The sequence below is a fragment of the Bos indicus genome, chromosome 7 (genome assembly GCF_029378745.1).
Source record: "Bos indicus isolate NIAB-ARS_2022 breed Sahiwal x Tharparkar chromosome 7, NIAB-ARS_B.indTharparkar_mat_pri_1.0, whole genome shotgun sequence".
NCBI lineage: Eukaryota > Metazoa > Chordata > Mammalia > Artiodactyla > Bovidae > Bos > Bos indicus.
This window is the reverse complement of record NC_091766.1, coordinates 80,525,191-80,545,424: the sequence shown is the minus strand read 5'-3', so window position 1 is coordinate 80,545,424 and position 20,234 is coordinate 80,525,191. Positions and strand designations below refer to the sequence as shown.

Below are 20,234 nucleotides of genomic sequence, written 5' to 3'. Positions count from 1 at the left end.
CGTGACCCGGCGGTGCGCCGGGGCGGGAGGCGGGGCGGGGGCGCGGTCTCGCCTACACAAATAGGGCTGGAGGGGCGGGGCGCCCAAGATTTCGCGCCAAGCTGCCGGACCGTGCCGGGGTCGGGGTCCACAGCTAGCTAGAAAGTGTTTTCCTGCCGCTGTCATGGTTCGTCCACTAAACTGCATCGTTGCTGTGTCCCAGAACATGGGTATCGGCAAGAACGGAAACCTGCCCTGGCCACCGCTCAGGTATCTGCTGAGTCCGGGGCGGGGGGTGGGGGGTGGGGTGTCGAGAATGGAAGCTGGCGCCAACCGCCCTTGATTGGGATACCTGGGCCGCGTCGGCCGACGCTGGGAGAAGGAGGGGTCGGTCTCGTGACCTGAGCTGGCAAGAGCTAGGCTTGGGCTTCATTCTGCGTCCGGAGCCTGGCGGCAGGTTATTGATTTACGTCCTGCTCTAGCTGCCCGGCTCCTACCCTGCCCTGGAAGTACCCTCCCCCCCCCGCAACCAGCGCCCCGTTTGTCGCGGGGCTTTAGAGCTTAAGCCCACGGGATCACATTCTGAGGAACTGCGTGTTTCTCTTAACTTGTAGGAATGAATTCCAGTATTTCCAGAGAATGACTACAGTCTCTTCAGTAGAAGGTAATGTGGCATTTTTAAGTGCTTCAAGTTTGCGAAAGGTCTTGCCTGAGGAAGCTTGCTGCTAAGTCACTTCAGTCGTGTCCGACTCTGTGTGACCCCATAGACGTTAGCCCACCAGGCTCTCCTGCCCCTGGGATTCTCCAGGCAAGAACACTGGAGTGGGTTGCCATTTCCTTCTTCAATGCATGAAAGTGAAAAAGTGAAATCGAAGTCGCTCAGTCGTGTCCGACTCTTAGCGACCCCATGGACTGCAGCCCACCAGGCTCCTCCATCCATGGGATTTTCCAGGCAGCAGTACTGGAGTGGGGTGCCAAAGCTTACCAGTGCAAATTTTACTTAAGTGAAAAGTTGCTCATGTTAGTCTTGGACCTTTTGTCTTAACATCAATGTGTATACAGTTCCCAAGACTCATTAAACATTCCTTAAAAAAAAAGTTTATTTGAAATTTTATGTGGGCGCGTTGCTGCTGCTGCTGCTAAGTCGCTTCAGTCGTGTCCGACTCTGTGCGACCCCATAGACGGCAGCCCACCAGGCTCCCCCGTCCCTGGGATTCTCCAGGCAAGAACACTGGAATGGGTTGCCATTTCCTTCTCCAGTGCATGAAAGTGAAAAGTGAAAGTGAAGTCGCTCAGTCGTGTCCGACTCTTCGAGACCCCATGGACTGCAGCCCACCAGGCTCCGTACAATTCAGGTATTGGGCAAAATTGGAAGCTAGGTAAAGGCTTCTTTGGAGGTCAGAGCCCGCAAAGGAGAACGAAAGCGGCTTTTGAAATCGCTGCTGCTGTAAGATGATAATGTCTGAATGGCAATGGAGAGGACAAAGGGCAAAAAACCGTTACAAGATGCTCAATTTGGAGATCCGAAAGTTGAAGGTGGTGCGGTAAGGCAAGGATGAACTCTCATTTCCAGTTTGATAGTCTGAGTGACATGGGAAATAGTGAGCAGCTCTAATGATGACAATTTTGAAGTGCTTGTAGGATATTCCAGACAACTTAAGGTCAGGGAACGAGGTGAATTGAACCACTGGCAAGAAGAGGATAACCAGGGAAAAGAATATGGGCATGAGGGATAGGACCATTTAAAGCCTAAGAAGAGTGTATCTTTGTTCCTTGGAGGAGCAGAAGCAGAGTAAACAGGGGAACCATAAATCGGAAAGGAGCAGATGCAGCATAACTGTAATGGCAGGGATAAAAGGTCCTTGGATTTGGCCCTTGAATCACTGGTCGAGACAAGATGGCAAGAGCTCTAAGGCAAAGGATTGACATTAACGCTCTCAAAATCCTAAGTATGGCCTGCTAATAAGAAGAGCATCCTCTGCCTGTTTGCTTGTTTTCAGTAAATATAGTATTTCTTGGATGAAAGGGTACCAAAGATGTCTTGGCTGTCTCCCTACGTCCTTCATTCATCATTTCTACCTTAGTTGTTAGGTCAGATCTGTGCCATTTTCCTCATCAGAATTCCTCACCTGTTAGCTTCATTAATAGTTGATAATCTCCTTATTGAACACATAAAGTTCTGTCCTTGCAAATATAGTGAATATTGTATAAGGATTCTCTGAATTATGGGGGGGGGAGGGGGATTGTTTATTCTTGAAGGAAAATAAAATTTTTTGCAGTTTGTAAATTTTATGTTTTTGTTTTGAAAAAATCAAACTAATGATGATTCTTTAAGAAAACAGATACATGCGCTCCTTTGATAGTCTCTCAGAACATGTCAAGAATCATAGAAATGTATATGTTCCTTTGATCCAGATAGCCAACTCCCAAGGTTTTTCCCTCCTAAGTAATTAAACAAATTGGAAGCTACATATGTAACGTTTTTATAGAAGCAGTATAGTTGAAAGAGAAGCTTAGAGGCACAATTGATAATGTTTTTTAAGCTCATTGCTTGGAATATTAAGCAGCTATCTTTAAGAAAAATTACTGTAATTTAAATATATAAAGTATGCAAATATAAATAATGTATATATGTGAAAGTTGCTCAATCATGTCCAATTCTTTGTGACCCCATGGACTATACAGTCCATGGAATTCTCCAGGCCAGAATACCGGAGTGGGTACCATTCCCTTCTCCAGGGGATCTTCCCAACCCAGGGATCGAACCCAGGTCTGCCACATTGCATGTGGATTCTTTACTAGCTGAGCCACCAGAAGTGAAGTGAAGTGAAGTCACTCAGTCATGTCCGACTCTTTGCAACACCATGGACTGTAGCCTCCCAGGCTCCTCCATCCATAGGATTTTCCAGGCAAGAGTACTGGAGTGGGTTGCCATTTCCTTCTCCAGGGGATCTTCCCAACCCAGGGATCAAACCCAGGTCTCCCGCATTGTAGGCAGACGCTTCACCATCTGAGCCACCAGGGAAGCCCTTAAATACCCTTAACAACTTAATTACCCATAACAATAAATAAGTCTTAAATACCCATAACAACTCTACAAGTAGGAACCATTGTTATCTCCATTTTATAGGTAAGGAAAATAAAGCACAGGAAATAAATATGACTTGCTTAGTAGATGACAATACATTCAATTTTAGCACTTCATCCCAGTATCTTTGCTTTTAACTACTATAATATACATGGTTACAGTTGGTTAAAGCTATATATTGGTTATAAATTGGCTAAAGGCAAAGGGAATAATAGTTATTAGACTTAGATAATGGATGACATGATAAATTTTGGTAAAGCTGTTTTAAATTTTAATTTTTAAAGCAGATCCACTAGGTGTCACTATGACCGTCATATCTATGCATGTATGTATAAGTATATAAAAATATATATGTATGCTCTCAAAATATATTTATTCTTTCCATGTGATTTTAAAGGTAAACAGAATTTGGTGATTATGGGTAGGAAGACCTGGTTCTCCATTCCAGAGAAGAATCGACCTTTAAAGGACAGAATTAACATAGTTCTCAGTAGAGAACTCAAGTAAGTATTATAACAAATTCACGGCAAGAAAATCGTGTTCCATTTCTTATGGTAGAGGGTTAGTATATGACTGAAATAGTATGAATATTACTATGGATGAAACTACTTAATATCATAAAGGTGATTACAGAAAATGAAGTAGAAGTTATGTATGCCTCATGACAGTAACTTATTCTGTTACTCAAGGGATTGATTTCATCACTTGACAAGTTACATTAAATCTAACTATGGTAATAGATTTGCGAGTTTCCTTGAACCATTATTCAGTAAACTTAAATATGTTATATAATGTAACTTAAGAAACTCTAGTTTCACATAAAATCAAAATACATATGTTTTGGAACTTACCAAAATTAAGTGGTTATCCTTTCTCTGTACCTATCCCTAAATACTGTAAGTTTTCAAATAAGCTAAAAACTGTGCTGTGTTATTTCATCTTGTGCTCTGTTATTTCTAGTTTACCACAACACCCAAATAATATTTTGTACTTAGGCTCTTTACCCAAAGTCTGAAGGTTAAAAATTTCAAAGTTTTGAAATGGAAGCATTTCCCAGGGATTCTCAGGAGTGTCTTTTGTTGACCTGTGCAAGGAATTTTTCTGTTCACCAGTCTAACATTAGGTGACATAGATCTGGATGCCTGGAAATGCCCTGGGGACTCAGCAGGGTGAGGAGGGAGAGGTGGTTCAAGTAATAGCATTAAGGCTGTTCATCAAGTCAGCTCCAGTGCTTTGTCCGGCATCAAGGCTTCCATGGCATTTACTCTACAGGGGCTTTCCATTTTGTTTCTTTTTGTTACTGTTTACATTGGTCCTAGCTCACTAAGATAACTTCCTGAACCCCAAGGGATTTGGGGGGTGGGGGAGCACCTGAATTATACCTTAAGAGGAAGTTTGGAATTGGCATGGTAATTATTCTCTCTTAAACTAATAATCTAAGCAGAAAAAGAATGCAGTATCCTAGGGTACTGCTTGCTTAAGAACAAGGGTCATAATATTCCTTTCCCATGTGTATTATTAGCGTTCAACCAGAGCATCAGACCAGTAGCAGATAGATAGGTAAAAGACTTTTATTGCAAGGAATTATACCATTGTGGGGGCTGGCTGCTGCTGCTAAGTCGCTTCAGTCGTGTCCGACTCTGTGCGACCCCATAGACGGCAGACCATCAGGAAGGATAGGCAGGAACTCTAGAAGGGGCTGAAGCTGCTGCCCACTGGGGAAATTTCTTCAGGGAAGCCTCAGATCTGTTCTTAAGACCTTTCAACCCCTTGAATTAGGTCCACCCAGATTAAAGTCATCTAATTATCAGCTTTAATCACATCTACAAAATACCTTCATGGCAACACCTAGATTGCTGTCTAAATAACTGAGTACTGTAGCCTAGCCAAGTGAATATATCAAAGACCATGGGAAGGAAAAAAACACTGCACAACTATAGCCTAAGGGGATTCAGGCTTGTGTAGATTTTCTCCCAAATCCCTCCTAGTATGGTATAGGTTAAAAACATGAAAGAAAGTATACCAGAATATTTGCACTGATTGCCTTTGGGTAGGGGAATATGTCTTGCCATCTGCCCCAGTCTTCATGCTGGTCTCTCCTGATTGCTAGGATATTCTGATGATCTCTTTACTTGGTAGGTTCACTGATTGTATTGCCATTCCCAGAGACTCTTTAATAACATATTCTTGAATACTATTTAAGTTTATTTATGGCCAGCTTGAGCTAAAACGAACATAAAGAAATCTCAGTGGGGGAGATTTTCAGTTGGGGAAGAATATCTCCAATTTCTTCCTTATGACCCCCTGTGGTGTATATACTTGGATTTGGTTTTTTCTTATGTATTTATAAATAACATTTGTTGGTGTATTTCAGTTTTTTTTTATAAGGCAGAGAGAAAATTTTAAATCTTTATAACCAAGAGAAAATTTAAAATCTTTATTACCAAGCACACCAGGGAAATAAGGATTCCAGTTAGGGAAACATTTTATTTTTTATCCTTCCTTCTGCTTCCCTACTTGTGGTCAGTTCCACATATATCCTGAGCACCTGCTGTGTGCCAGGCACTGCTAGGTCCTAAATAACAGTGGGGAGATTCACACAGGTAAATATCTAATTCATGTAAGCTTTTAAGATAGGTTCAGTTTCTTACCACTACCACCCCCAGGGTAAAAAGAAACTGAATCCTCAAAGTAGCCCCAAAATTTGCTGCCAGATATTAGTCATTTTGGGTAAGTGTTTCCTTAATAAGGTATAGGAAAAAAATGCCTTTCCAAAGCTTTTTAGACAATCCAATTGTGGCTTTAAAAGAAATATTACACAGCCACATTTGGAAAACAGGCATTTTCTCAAAACATTAAACACAGAATCATCATATGCCCCAGCAATCCCACCCCTTGGTATATACCCAAGAGAAATGAAGGCATAATTACATAAGAACCTGTACACAGATATTCAAAGCAGCATCATTCATAGTAGCCAAAAAATGGAAACATCCCAAATGTCCATCAACTGATGAATGGATCAACAAAATGTGCTATATCCATGCTATGGAATATTATTCCACAATAAAAGGAATGAATTACTGATACACGCTACAACATAAATAAATTTGGAAAACTAGAGTTTAATATTACTTTACTGTTTTTCTTTTGAAATAAATACTATGTACAACAAAATGTACATTTTTGTCTTAAGTGTACATTTCCTACATTTTAACAAATGTATGCACCTATGCCTCTGATGCTGGGAAAGATTGAAGGCCAAAGAAGAGGGCAGCAGAGGATAAGATGGTTAGATAGCATTACTGACTCAATGGACATGAGTTTGAGCCAACGCCAGGAGATGGTGGAAGACAGGGAAGCACCGTGTGCTGCAGTCCATGAGGTCGCAGAGTCAGACATGACTTAGCAACTCAGCAACAACATTCACCTGTGTAACCCATATCAAAGATAGAGAACGTTCCTGTCACTCCCAGAAAGCTGCCTCGAGTCCCTTACTGGTGAATCTTTACCCCTTCCCTCCAGAAACAACTACCGTTCTGATCTTTCTAACACACATACCATGCGATATCACAGGTGGTTTTGGTTTTGATTCATTGTGGACTGTACATAAATAAGGGTTGAATTATTGGCCATGGGCCATACTGATGCTAAATGCTTTTTATTGAAAGGTCTTATGTTTATGATGATTTTTACTTTATTATTACTGCTTCCTAGTCAGATTATTTTACTAATATGAATGGTGTTTGTAAATATTATGTGTAATTCTTTCTGTTAACCTCAGGGAACCTCCAAAGGGAGCTCATTTTCTTGCCAAAAGTCTGGATGATGCCTTAGAACTTATTGAAGATCCAGAATTAACAAATAAAGTAGACGTGGTTTGGATAGTGGGAGGCAGTTCTGTTTATAAGGTAAGAAAAATTATCTGTGAATATAAAGAAATAGTCTACCCTCTTTCAGCTTCCCTGCCATCTGAACTTTGAAAAAATAAGCCATGAGCAAAGCGTGTTATTTCTATAAGTTAGACATACTGTCAGTTTGAATTACTCATTTTTCAACACTATCAGACAAACTAAATGAAACTTTTAAAATAAGTTTTTAGGTCTATACCAATTTATTTTCAATTCAAAATAGTTGATGTTTCCAATTTTAAAAACATTCTAAACCCTTCCTGAGAATTGTATTTGCACTGCATTGTTTACTTTTCCGTATGTGCCCTGCATACACTGAGTTATCATCTGTTTTTCAGGATAAATATGTTCCTTACCGAGGAAAGGCTATGGCTGTCCATTGATATACAGTGACTAGATGGATATGAGCTAATTAAAAACAGAAGACTCCCTCAGCAGTTTTCGTTTAAAATGAGGATAAGGAGAAAGTGTTACATGATTTCATATCATAAAGGAAGACAGTATGTAAAATAGAAAATAATTCCTTTTGCTTGATACCAGAAGACCTCCAGCTTTAGAAAATGCTGAGGTTAATACATAGAATTTTATAACATTGATGAAAGATGAACATTTATGGGGAGGAAAAAAAGTCAGCCCCTCTTCTTTGGTGGCTTGTGGTAATACACGAACACTGAAATTATTTTAGAAAGAAGAGGTATATATAATATATATATATTATAAAAATTCTTGGTTTTTGTGTTCCTCTTTCTACAACCTTTATTTCTTCCATTTGTAATAGGCGGAAAATGGACATTTTTCGTTGGTCTTTTTGGCCAAGTATGAATTTTTTAAGAAAATAAATCCTGTCTTTTCCTCAGTGTCTATCATATTTTGAATGATTCAATACTGCAGTCACTTGAAAATGTATTGTAAATGATGCTGCTGCTGCTGCTGCTAAGTCGCTTCAGTCGTGTCCGACTCTGTGCGACCCCAGAGACGGCAGCCCACCAGGCTCCCCCGTCCCTGGGATTCTCCAGGCAAGAACACTGGAGTGGGTTGCCACTTCCTTCTCCAATGCATGAAAGTGAAAATGAAGTCGCTCAGTCATATCCGACTCTAGCGACCCCATGGACTGCAGCCCACTAGGCTCCTCTGCCCATGGGATTTTCTAGGCAAAAGTACTGGAGTGGGATGCCATTGCCTTCTCCGATTCTAAACGATATAAGTACTTAAATACATTTATACAATTTGATATATCTAAACGCATATAAATAAAGAAGTAGAATCCCTAGGTAGATAATTCACTAGGGATTACTTCACATCATAATGACTTGTAGAACATTCAAATCTACCAGCCTGTTTTTGTAAACAGAGTTTTATTAGAACATAGCCATGCCTATTGGTTTATTAATGTTTATGACTGCTTTTGCTACAAAGGTATGAAACTGTATGGCCCACAAAGCCTAAAATATTTACCATCTGACTCTGTACAGAAACAGTGGACCAAATTTCATTAACTATTACTTGTTTTCCAAAATTTAAGCTTTTTATTTTGTATTGGGTATAGCCAATTAACAACGTTGTGGTAGTTTCAGGTAAGCAGTGAAGGGACTCAGTCATACATACACTTGTACAAATATCATTAACTTTGATATAGATCTTCAAATGCTACCGTGATTAGTCCCTTCAATTTTTCTAATTTTTGGTACAGTAAGAATTGATTTGGTTGGGGCAAGAAAAAAACTGATTTAATGGAAGCCATGGTATTGAAAATAAAAAGTAAATTTGTTCTATGACCTTTATGTGGAATCTTAAGGAGCACAGACACTTGAATTTATATGTATATGGTTTTGTGGGTTGTTTTTTTTTTTTACCTCTGTAAGCTATTTCACAATCAAGAGTTATTGCTTTATTAGAGCTGCGATTGGGACTGACTCCTGACTTTGTATTCGAATTTTAAGATATTTGTTCTAGGGAAGTTTTTTCTGTAGAAACTAGCAACAGTGTTATAGGCAGTGGCACTGTCTCTATAAGACCAAATGCAATCATTGGCAACAACAGACAGAATGTGTTACCTACTAGCATTGTGACTATCTGCTGAGAAATTGAAGCATTATTAAATTTTATGTAAAGGTACTAAGTATGCCCTTGGGATTTTCATTAGTCAAAGTTTCATGAAATTACTATCTTATTCATATATACATACATACACACATACATATATATATATATATGTAAGTTTTTTCCATGGAGGGAAAGTAAATAATTTGGGGGTTTTAATTCTTAAACAACAACCTAAGATAAAAGACAAATTGAATGCTTAGATGCAAAAAGAGTTGATGCAAGCAAACTAGAGCCCAGAGTATATTTGAATTCACCTTTGTAACTATTGATAAATGATTAGGACCATTCTCAGCTAAGTCATACTTTTGCAGGGACCCAAAGTGAAGAATAGGATAATTATAGCATACTTTGGAGGTAATTAAAAATATTAGAGTTTCTATAGCTTTAGACACAGATAAATAAGGAAATTAATGCCTTTTGTTCTATTTCAAAGGAAGCCATGAACAAGCCAGGCCATGTTAGACTATTTGTGACAAGGATCATGCAAGAATTTGAAAGTGATGCGTTTTTCCCAGAAATTGATTTTGAAAAATATAAACTTCTTCCAGAGTAAGTAAAATGTTATCAATTAGTCTGAAGCACCTTTGGCTTTCCTGCTTAAGAACTATAAAAAAGAGAATGTGTCTTCAGATAGAATTCAAGGTAGTAATGTGTTTTATAGACATAAACTATAGGAATTTGGGGTATCTGCTTTAACACACTTGGGAAGATTCAGGTTTTAATGATTTTGCTGAAATCTAGAGAGTCGGCCTTAGTTCGTTCGGTGAGATCTCTACTTATTCAGGATCAAACCTCTGCCTTAGGGGATACAGTGCTAACCTAGACAGGTGATGTTACTATCACTATGCTCCAGATCACATTTTTCATAACAGAGGAGGAGGAGGGTGAGTAACAGATAAGCATCCAAAGAGTTGCTGTGTGGTGAATTGAAATACTGCAATGTGGTAGATTCTGTGTATTCTGAGAAGTCCTTTCTGAACGATGACGCCTACACTGAGAGCTGAACAGCAAGAAGCCAGCCACACAAAGACCTGAGAAGATCATTCCAGAAACCAGAAGTAGCTAGTGCAAGAGACCTGAGGGCAGAAACAAGCCTGGCATGTTCCCTGAACCTGAAAGCCACTGTGGACATTGTGAGTGAGGAGGGGACCGAAAGGGATCAGACCAAGGGCGAGGTTAGAGGGTTCTGAATAGAGAATGATACTGTTCTTCTGGAGAAGGGGTAGGCTACCCACTCCAGTATTCTTGGGCTTCTCTTGTGGCTCAGCTCGTAAAGAGTCCGCCTGCAATGGGGGAGACCTGGGTTTGATCCCTGGGTTGGGAAGATCCCCTCGAGAAGGGAATGGTACTCACTCCAGTATTCTGGCCTGCAGAATTCCATGGACTGTATAGTCCATGGGGTGGCAAAGAGTCAGACACTGCGCAGCTTTCACTTTGATTTAACTGTTCTGTTACGGGAAGTGGGCAAGAGGGACAGGAGTGAAGGAGGGAAGCCGGTTACAGTAGTCCAGGTGAAAGATGAAGGAACTTAGTTAGCAGTGGTGGAGGTGGAAGAAGAGGTTACATTTGGTTTACTCTGTACTTGCGCTTTTAGCATGAAACTGATTGTGAAACATTTTAGTTTAAAGGCACTTTTCAGCTGTTGGCTATGGAGAGTAGAAGATTAATTATACCAACACTTTTAGACTAGCTCTTAACACATTCTTTCAGACATTCTCAGTTGAAAACAGTCTTTCTTTGAGTCCAAGTTTGATTTTGGAAATTCCTCCTAAAAGCAACATTCAGAGCAAAGTCTGTATAAATGGATGATGAGGGCCAGTCTCAATTAAGTCATACTTTTGCAGGGTAAAATATATTATATATATTTACTATAAAGCTTTAGAGTAAAGTATATTACTTTCTAGAGTTGGGGCTTCCCTGGTAACTTAGCTGGTGAAGAATCTGCCTGCAATGCAGGAGACACAGTGTAATTCCTGGGTTGGGAAAATCCGCTGGAGAAGGGATAGGCCTACCTACTCCAGTATTCTTGCCTGGAGAATTCCATGGACAGAGGAACCTGGCAGGCTACAGTCCATGGGGTTGCATTGTTGGACATGACTGAGCCACTTGCATTTTCTTTTAGAGTAATATAGGTAATGGTCTTGAATCAAATGAAGGGTGTAACTGATTTTCTTGGGCTCTTAACTAGCTCTAAAAAAATCTGGAAACTCTAAGAACTCTAAAAATTTCCTAAACAACCAAAGTACAGCCTTTTGCTTATGTGGTCTTCAAAGGTGACTGCTTAGAAAAATCACATTATTGATTTCAATCATATATATACACGTGGGGCTTCCCTGGTGGCTCAGTCAGTAAAGAATCTGCCTGCAGCACAGGAGATCAGGTTTGATCCCTGGGTTGGCAAGATTCCCTGGAGAAGGAAATGGCTATCCACTCCAGTATTCTTGCCTGAGAAATCCCAGGGTAGAGGAGCCTAGCAGGCTACAGTTCGTGGAGTCACAAAGAGTTGGATACAACTAATGACTAAACCACCACCGTATATACAGTTTTTAAAAATTGTCTGTGTTTTGTTGTCCCAGCTTATTTTCTCCTGTGCTGCTTAGATCTGATTCTCACCTTCTGTGGATACTCATCTCTGCTGTCCCTCTTTTTTACCTTTCTTTTTTTGCTACTAACAAGAAGAATAAATTACTGTGTGAATCAGCGTCATATTAAATACCTTTAAAATACCTTTCTAAACCCTATTGCTCTGAATCAGACATCTTACAAAGCTGTGACCCTTTAGAATCCTTTATAATTTAAATACAGGACTGGCTTTTTGACTCTTAGGAAAAAAAATATGAACATCTTTACTGAGAAATGATTCACACATCTCAACATTCATCCATTCGAAATATAAAATTCAATGGGTTTTAGTATATTCAGAGTTTTGTGGCTATCACCACAATCTCAAGTTCAGAACATTTTCACCACCCCCCTAAAAAATCCCTGTACACATTAGCAGCTGCTCTTTATTCCCCTCCCATCTTGGCTCTAGGGAACACTAATCTATTTTCTACCTCTATAGATATGCCTATTCTGGATATTTCATATTAACAGAATCATATAAAATGAAGTCTTTCACTTAGTATTCTGTTTGTAAGGTCATCCATGTTGTGACTGGTTTGATCACCTTGCTGTCCAAGTCTTCTCCAGGACCACAGTTTGAAAGCCTCAATTCTTCAGCACTCTGCCTTCTTTATGATCCAGTTCTCACAACCATTCGTGTTTACTGGAGAGACCATGCTGCTGCTGCTGCTGCTGCTGCTGCTGCTGCTGCTGCTAAGTCACTTCAGTCGTGTCCGACTCTGTGCGACCCCACAGACAGCAGCCCACCAGGCTCCGCTGTCCCTGGGATTCTCCAGGCAAGAACACTGGAGTGGGTTGCCATTTCCTTCTCCAATGCATGAAAGGGAAAAGTGAAAGTGAAGTCGCTCAGTCATGTCTGATTCCTAGCGACCCCATGGACTACAGCCCACCAGGCTCCTCCTTCCATGGGATTTTCCAGGCAAGAGTACTGGAGTGGGGTGCCATTGCCTTCTCCGGGAGAGACCATAGCCTTGACTATACAGACCTTTGTTGGCAAAGTGATGTCTTTGCTTTTTAACACACTGTCTAGGTTTGTCATAGCTTTCCTGCCAAGAAGCAATCGTCTTTAATTTCATTGTTGCAGTCACCATCCACAATGATTTTAGAGCCCAGAAAGGGGAAATCTATTACAGCTTCCACCTCTTCCCCTTCTGTTTTCCATGATGTAATAGGACCAGATGCCATGATCTTAGTTTTTTAATATTGAGTTTTTAGCTGGCTTTTTCACTCTCCTTCTTTACCCTCATCAATACAATACAGTATTGTAAACTATAGGCACAGTGTCACACAGAACATCTCCAGGACTGACTGATCCTGCTGAAATTGTATATACCCTTTGAACAGCTACTCCCTGTTTCCTCCTTCCCCCAACCCCTGTGAACCACCCTTGTACTCTCTTGCTTCCATGAATTTGACCATTGTAGACTTCTCATGTGAGAAGAATCATGCAATACTGTCCTTCCGCGACTGACTTATTCCACTTAGCATATTGTCCTCCAAGTTCATCCATGTTGTTACAGATGGCAGGATATCCTTTTCTTTTGAACGTTGAATGATAGTCTATTTTATGTATACATATTTTCTTTATATATTCATTTGTCGCTATAGTTTCCATATCTCGGCTGTAGTGAACATGGAAGTGCAATTATCTCTTCAAGAGCCTTACTGGACTTCACTTGCTAAGTGACTTCACTTACCAGAAAAATGAGAGAGAGTGTTGGCAAGGATGTGGAGAAATTAGGACTCTTGCACACTACTGATAGAAATGTAAAATGGTGCAGCCACTGTGAAAAACAGTATATGGCTCCTCAGAATACTAAAAGTAGAACTACCATATGATCCAGCAATCCCACTTCTAAGTATATACCCAAAGGAGGGCCTGGGTTTTGACTTAGAAGCTGGTGGGAACACCAACCTAAGTGAGTGTTAGGGCACAGAAAAAATAAACAGTGATTCTAGTAAAGGATTTGCAATAAGCCACACAGTGGGGAATTAGAGCGGTGTTGTGTCTACTAATTAAACAGAAATCAAGAATTACCATACATCACATATAACTTCAGTTCCACTCTGACAGTTAAAGGTTGAATTTTATTTTCCCTTTGCTCACACAAGAAATTTGATACCAAGTTTAAGACTTAGAAAACGTCCTTAAGAAATTTCATATTAGCTGGATAATACAGTGGAAAGATAAAGACAAACTGCTAACAGTGGTTAGTTTGGGGGAGAAGAATTCGGAGTAAGAAGGAAAGGAAGAATTAAACGTTTCATTTTCTAGCGTTCTACAGAGTTTGAAGTTTTGCTTACTATTTGCATGTGTGATGTATTTGCATAATATTTAATTATACATCTTTTTTTTTTTACAGATATCCAGGTGTTCCTTTGGATGTCCAAGAGGAAAAAGGCATTAAGTACAAATTTGAAGTATATGAAAAGAACAATTAATGTGAAAATGTTTTCCGATTTTACAATGTTGTATTAGTTTCTGCTGTAGAACAAAGTGAATAAGCTATACATATACATATATCCCCTGTTTTTTGGTTTTCCTTACCTTAGATCACCACAGACCATTGAGTAGAGTTCCCTGTGCTATACAGTAGGTTCTCATGAGTTATCTGTTTTTATATAGTTGTATATTCCCCATTAATCTTAGCTAGACTATATCAGATACCATTTGTAAAACATGTCTTGCTATAACTGTCTGAATTCCCATTAAGGGGCAGGAATAGGTTACCAGCACCACCTAGGGTAGAATATATCTATCAAGATAACCCAAAGTGGGAGAGTCCCCTGGTGGCAAGAAACCAGAGCCTGTAGAGCTAGGGGGTAAGTTCAAAGGTCAGAAATGGACAATAAACAGAAAAACTAGCATTCCGTTATTAAATTAGATCAAAAGAGGGACTAAGAATTACTCCATATAGATCACACTACTGAAAAAAATTCTGTTCACACAGACCATTCCACAGGGATAGTGATGAACAGGTACAAGACTACCTTTTGATGGTTAAGAAAACGTCTGAGACCTTTAAAAACTTTGTTTCTGACCTTCAGTGAGATTTCACAGGATGTTACAATGATAGAACAAGAATTGGCTGCTCTTTACAAGAAAGGATAATCTAAAATCACACATAATGGCTAGAATTTTAAAAGGTAATAAATTGAGAATGAATATTGCTAGAAACCAAAATTGGTAAGTTAGAAACTAAACATCACAGAATTAAAAAATAAACCATGTTTTACCCATCTTATTAGCAAAGATTTAGATTACTAATATAAAAAAATAGCATTTTCTGCCTTATAAATTGGTACAAACTTTTTAGCATGTAAGTTAGCAGTATCAATTAAAATTCAAAATATTCTGGGTTTGGACCCAGAACTTCCACTTCTAAAATTTATTCCTGAACAAAGAGATGGGTCCAAGAATATTTGTTGCAAAATTTTGTTTTAAACTTGGAAAGAACCCAAATGTTGATTAATAAAGAACTATTTAATATGTCTATAAAATGTAACATCTGCACCAGTAAAAAAAGGATGACTGAAAAATACGAAAAACTGCTAAGAAGCAACTTATGTATCAACTCAAAAGTGTTTAATAAATGTTAATGTGTGGGGGAAAGCATGCAGCAAGCTATTGACAGTACCAGTTTGGAGTGTTATTTTCTGCATTAGGTATGTCTGTTGTGATTAGACTTTCTGAAGTATTATGTGCTTATTTTTATTACAAAAATGACTTAATAAATAGAGCCCTTTATGTTTAGCAGTAAAATTAGGATACAGGCCATCAGAAGTAAAAAGAAATGTCCTAAAATCTTCCTAGAGGGAAAAGACAGATCACACAGAAAAGTAGGAACCAATACTGAGGAAGACTTACAAACCACACGAAAACAGTGGTACTCTCTGCAAGGAACATAACCAGAAAACTATTAGTGTCCAGAGTTTATAGGTCTTAGATACTGACACGAAAAAGAAGGAAGCCAATTAGAGAAGAGGAAACTCAAATGACCAAAATGTCCCTGCCTAATTGGAGAAATGCAAATTAAAGCTACAGCAGGGTACCATCCACACACATCAGATGTGGCGTTCTCAGTAATACCAATTTATTTGATAGATGATACCAGAAAGCATCAGTTGGTACGTGGAAAAGTCAAACTGGGAAGGTAAGAAGGCCAGTTCAAGGTCAGTGAGCAAGTTCCCATTGGGTTACAAACTCAGTACTGCTGAAATATCTGGGAAATGGAGGGGAGGAAAGCTGGAGTATTTATCCCCCACCCATTGATGGGGGCTACTCCCAGGGTTGTCACCCCCCAACCTATGTGTGACTGAACACACCAATGACTAGACAGAGCCCCAGGTGTTTGCAGTAAGAGGCTGCTGACACACTCAGTTCAGTCGCTCATTCGTGTCCAATTCTTTGTGACCCCATGGACTGCAGCACTCCAGGCCTCCCTGTCCATCACCAACTCCCAGAGTTTACTTAAACTCATGTCCATTGCGTCAGTGATGCCATCCAACCATCTCATCCTCTGTTGTCCCCTTCTCCCGCCTTCAATCTTTCCCAGCATCAGGGTCTTTTCCAGTGAGTCAGTTCTTCACATCAGGTGGCCAAAATATGACATGCTCAGGACCAGCAAATGTAAACACTTAAAACAATTCCATGTTTATGATTATGTACAATTTCATACTTCTTTATATAGTAAAAAGTATAAAGACACAGATAGTTTAAAGTATTTTACAATTTTAAAATACATAGAAGCATAAAGACCAATTACAGGTTCAGGAGAGGAATGATGGTAATTCAGACTAGAGAATCAGGTGCAGTTAAAAATTTGATTCAGGGTAGATTAAAAAGTTGGAGGTAACAGGATTTTCTGGTGGCATTGGATTTTGGCTGTGGACCTACTGAATTTGAAATACCTGTAAGGAAGGCAAAAGGGAATGAAAGAAAAACTGAAATAATAGAACCATGCTGTTAAAATTCTAAATTATTTTTAACTGATAAATCTGTGCTAAGTCACTTCTATCGTATATTCAATCTTACAATAAATTCTATGTGGCATCCACATTTGAGGCTGATTTGGCATTTCATTATATTAACCACATTGCTATAAATGACATTCCCAATCAATAGATTAAAGCAAACGTGTGCCCTTCCCCTCCAGTACATTAAAAGTGAAGTAATGCTGTTCACTCACCATGTTGATTGAGAATTCACTGCTTTAGCAGATGAAACCCTAATCACAATGACTTAACACATGGAAGTTTATTGCGCAGATGAAGTCCAACACAGGTGTTTCCGGTCAGCAGGTAGCTCTCCAGGTGGTGATAAAGGGAGCCAGGTTCATTCCACCTTGCGGTGTCTGTCTTCGACTAGGCATTTCCAGGACTGTTGCCAAAAAGGAAAAAGCACGGAGGATCACTTGTGGGAGGTCTGGCCGCGAGGGCAGTCCGGGAACTGGTTACACGTGACTTTCTTCCACAATCCACTGACCAAAACTTTGTCAGATAACCGCATCCAACTGCAAGAAGCCTGGGAAATGTAGTCTAACTGTGGAGGACAGAAAAAAAAAAAAAAAAGATTGGGTGAGCAGTTAGCCAGAAAGGGACAGAGAAAGACACGGATTATAACTTGACTTACGCCCCCCGTTTTTCTATTTTTGAATCTTTGAATAGTTTGGAAATGCATCTTGCTTCAAAAATCATTTTGTGTTGTTTCAGTGGGCTCCAAAAAGCTCTGGTACCACAGTCCTTTATGTCTCAGTGCAGAAAGAATTCAGCGAGAGGAAAAGAGATAAGAATAGGATCCTCGTGAGGCTTATAAGAGGATGGGTGAGGTGGTGCCATGCACAGAGAACTTCCTGGGCTACAGTTTTATAATCAAAGGAAAAGTGAGGAGATGGAGAAGAAGAACTTTGTCTTTCTTGAGTAGACATGCTTCCATCATCAGCTCCTCCTCCAGGTTGGGCAGGGGGGTTTTCTTTTCCCTGTGTGGTCAAGCTAGGTCCACAAGTTATTGTTTTTTATGTGTGCAGAGAGCATGTCCTAGGGATCATTAACTTATTGAACTCACTGGCAGGATGTGGGTCTCAAGCCCCTGTTGTTTTGTTGTTTGGGGGCATGTCTTCTGCTTCTGTTGCATGGTTTTGTTGCCAAGCAAGCCTGCTTGGTTTTGTGGTTAAGAACACCTGCTTTCTTGAGTAATCATTAACTTACAAGGGTCTCCCATATTTTTCTTACTTACAATCCCCAAGTGGGATTAACTGTTTATTCACCTACTTGGTCTCTTTATCCCTACCACTTCTAGTACGGGCCGTTGAGTTTTTTGAAACTAGAAGACTGGAAAGAGTTAATGCTAATTGTTCTTTAGTGGTCGTGAGAAATGTAAGCAGAGTGCAGGTCTTCTTAGAAAGGAACTCTATTTTAGGAAACTGACTCATTCATGGGCAAAGACTAGATCATTCTTGCAAAGAATGGAAAGAGTAATACCATTCTTTGCACATGGCAGTAATTTTGTCATTTAGAGCCTTTGTTTAACATTACATGTTGGGCTTGGATTTTAGTTGCATATTACCTGTATTCTCATTGCCTATGTCATTATATTTGGTAAAAAGTGTTCTTCTATTGTGGGATATATTCTTGTTTGACTTTTCCATCTGATTAGGAAACCTATCCTTCCCCAACATGCTCTTAACACCATAGATTTCTTCACATTCTGTCCTCAAAGCTTACTCCTTTATAGGTCTTTGTTTCAAGTCATGAGTGGAAAGCCTGTCTGAACCCTATGGGTCTCATTTGGTGAGTGCTCCCTGCTGGCTCTTACCCACTAGAGTTCCCCTGTGTGTATCTCCAGGCAGCCTGACAGCCCAAACATCTGTCTGACTTCCCTAGACAGCATTTTGTCACATTTGAATTGAAATTAAGAGTGCTGTCAATTCACTTAGTACAAACTCAGAGGAGCAGGAAGAAGGTTCATCCAGATTGAATGGTTCTGAATTTCCATCTTAAAAACTACTGCTAGTACTTAAGCACACAAATGTGATTGAATTGGTCTGGATTTTCCATAGAATCAGAAATATATATGTCAATTCCAGGTGGCGCTAGTGGTAAAGAACTTGCCTGCCATTGCAGGAGATGTAAGAGACACAGGTTCAATCTCTGGGTCAGGAAGAAACCCTGGAGGAGGACATGGCAACCCACTCAGTATTCTTGCCTGGAGAATCCCCATGAACAGAGGAGCCTGGCAGGCTGTAGTCCATAGGGTTGCACAGAGTCGGACACTACTGAAATTACTTAGCACACACATATACACATACATATACATATGTACGTGTATATGTTTGTATGTATATATATGTATGTATATATATATACTACAGCCTGGCAGGCTGTAGTCCATAGGGTTGCACAGAGTTGAACACTACTGAAACGACTTAGCATACATATATATATGTATATATATGTATGTATGTATATATATATAAGGAGATTTAAGGAATTGACTCAGTTAATTGTGAAGGCTGACAAGTCTGAAGTCTGCAAAGGAGGCCAGCAGGCTGAAATTCAACCAGCAGTTGACACTGCAGTCTTGAGGCAAAATTTCTTCTCTGAAAAACCTGCTTTTGTTGTTCATAGCAGCACTTTGTATAATAGTCAAGACATAGGAGCAACCTAAGTGTCCATTGACAGATGAATGGATAAAGATGTGGCATATATACACAATGCAATACTAGCCATAAAAAGGAATGAGATAATGCCATTTGCAGAAACATGAATGGACCTAGAGATGATCATACTAAGTGAAATCAGACAGACAAAGACAAATATATGATATCACTTTTGTGGGATCTTAAAAATATAAATGAACTTATTTATAAAAACAGAACAAACTCACAGACATAGAAAACAAACATGGTTTCCAAAGGGGAAAGGAGCAGTGGGGATAAAGTAGGATTAACAGATACACACTACTGTACATAAAACAGGTAAGCATCAAGGACCTACTGTATAGCACATGAAATTGTATTCAGTAACTTGTAATTACCTCTGTGTGTGTGTGTGTGTATAGGTATATATACATATGCTGCACTGTGCTTAGTTGCTCAGTCACGTCCAACTCTTTGCAAGCCCACTGTGGCCCGCCAGGCTCCTTGGTTCATGAAATTTTCAGGCAAGAATACAGGTGCACCATATGTAAAATAGCCAATGAGAATTTGCTGTACTGCTCAGGAAACTCAAACAGGGGTTCTGTATCAACCTAGAGGGGTGGGATGGGGAGGGAGGTGGGAGGGAGGTTCAAAAGGGAGGGGATATATGTATACCTATGGCTGATTCATGTTGAGGTTTGACAGAAAACAGCAAAATTCTCAAAGCAATTATCCTTCAATAAAAAATAATACGTGAGCAGCCTGCCATTTCCTCCTCCAGGGGATCTTCCCAACCCAGGGATCAAACCCACATCTCTATATGTATGTATATGTGTATATATACATATAGAGATATAATATGTATACAATATTATATATGTATGTAACTGA

At 39.7% G+C, this 20,234-nt stretch overlaps 1 protein-coding gene across 2 annotated transcripts; it reads left to right on the top strand.

Annotated features, from left to right (window-relative positions):
- The first annotated feature begins 57 nt into the window (after positions 1-57).
- Positions 58-16,765, top strand: DHFR (dihydrofolate reductase). Of its 2 annotated transcripts, XM_070793982.1 has the most exons (6): positions 58-249; positions 594-643; positions 3,465-3,570; positions 6,852-6,978; positions 9,515-9,630; positions 14,070-16,765. In XM_070793982.1, the coding sequence occupies exons 1-6, from the start codon at positions 164-166 to the stop codon at positions 14,146-14,148; spliced, it is 564 nt and encodes a 187-aa protein (XP_070650083.1). In that variant the 5' UTR covers positions 58-163; the 3' UTR covers positions 14,149-16,765. The 2 variants fall into 2 exon arrangements, with proteins under 2 accessions (XP_070650083.1, XP_070650084.1); XM_070793983.1 differs by lacking the exon at positions 594-643 and having other exon boundaries at positions 97-249.
- The last annotated feature ends 3,469 nt before the right edge of the window (positions 16,766-20,234 follow it).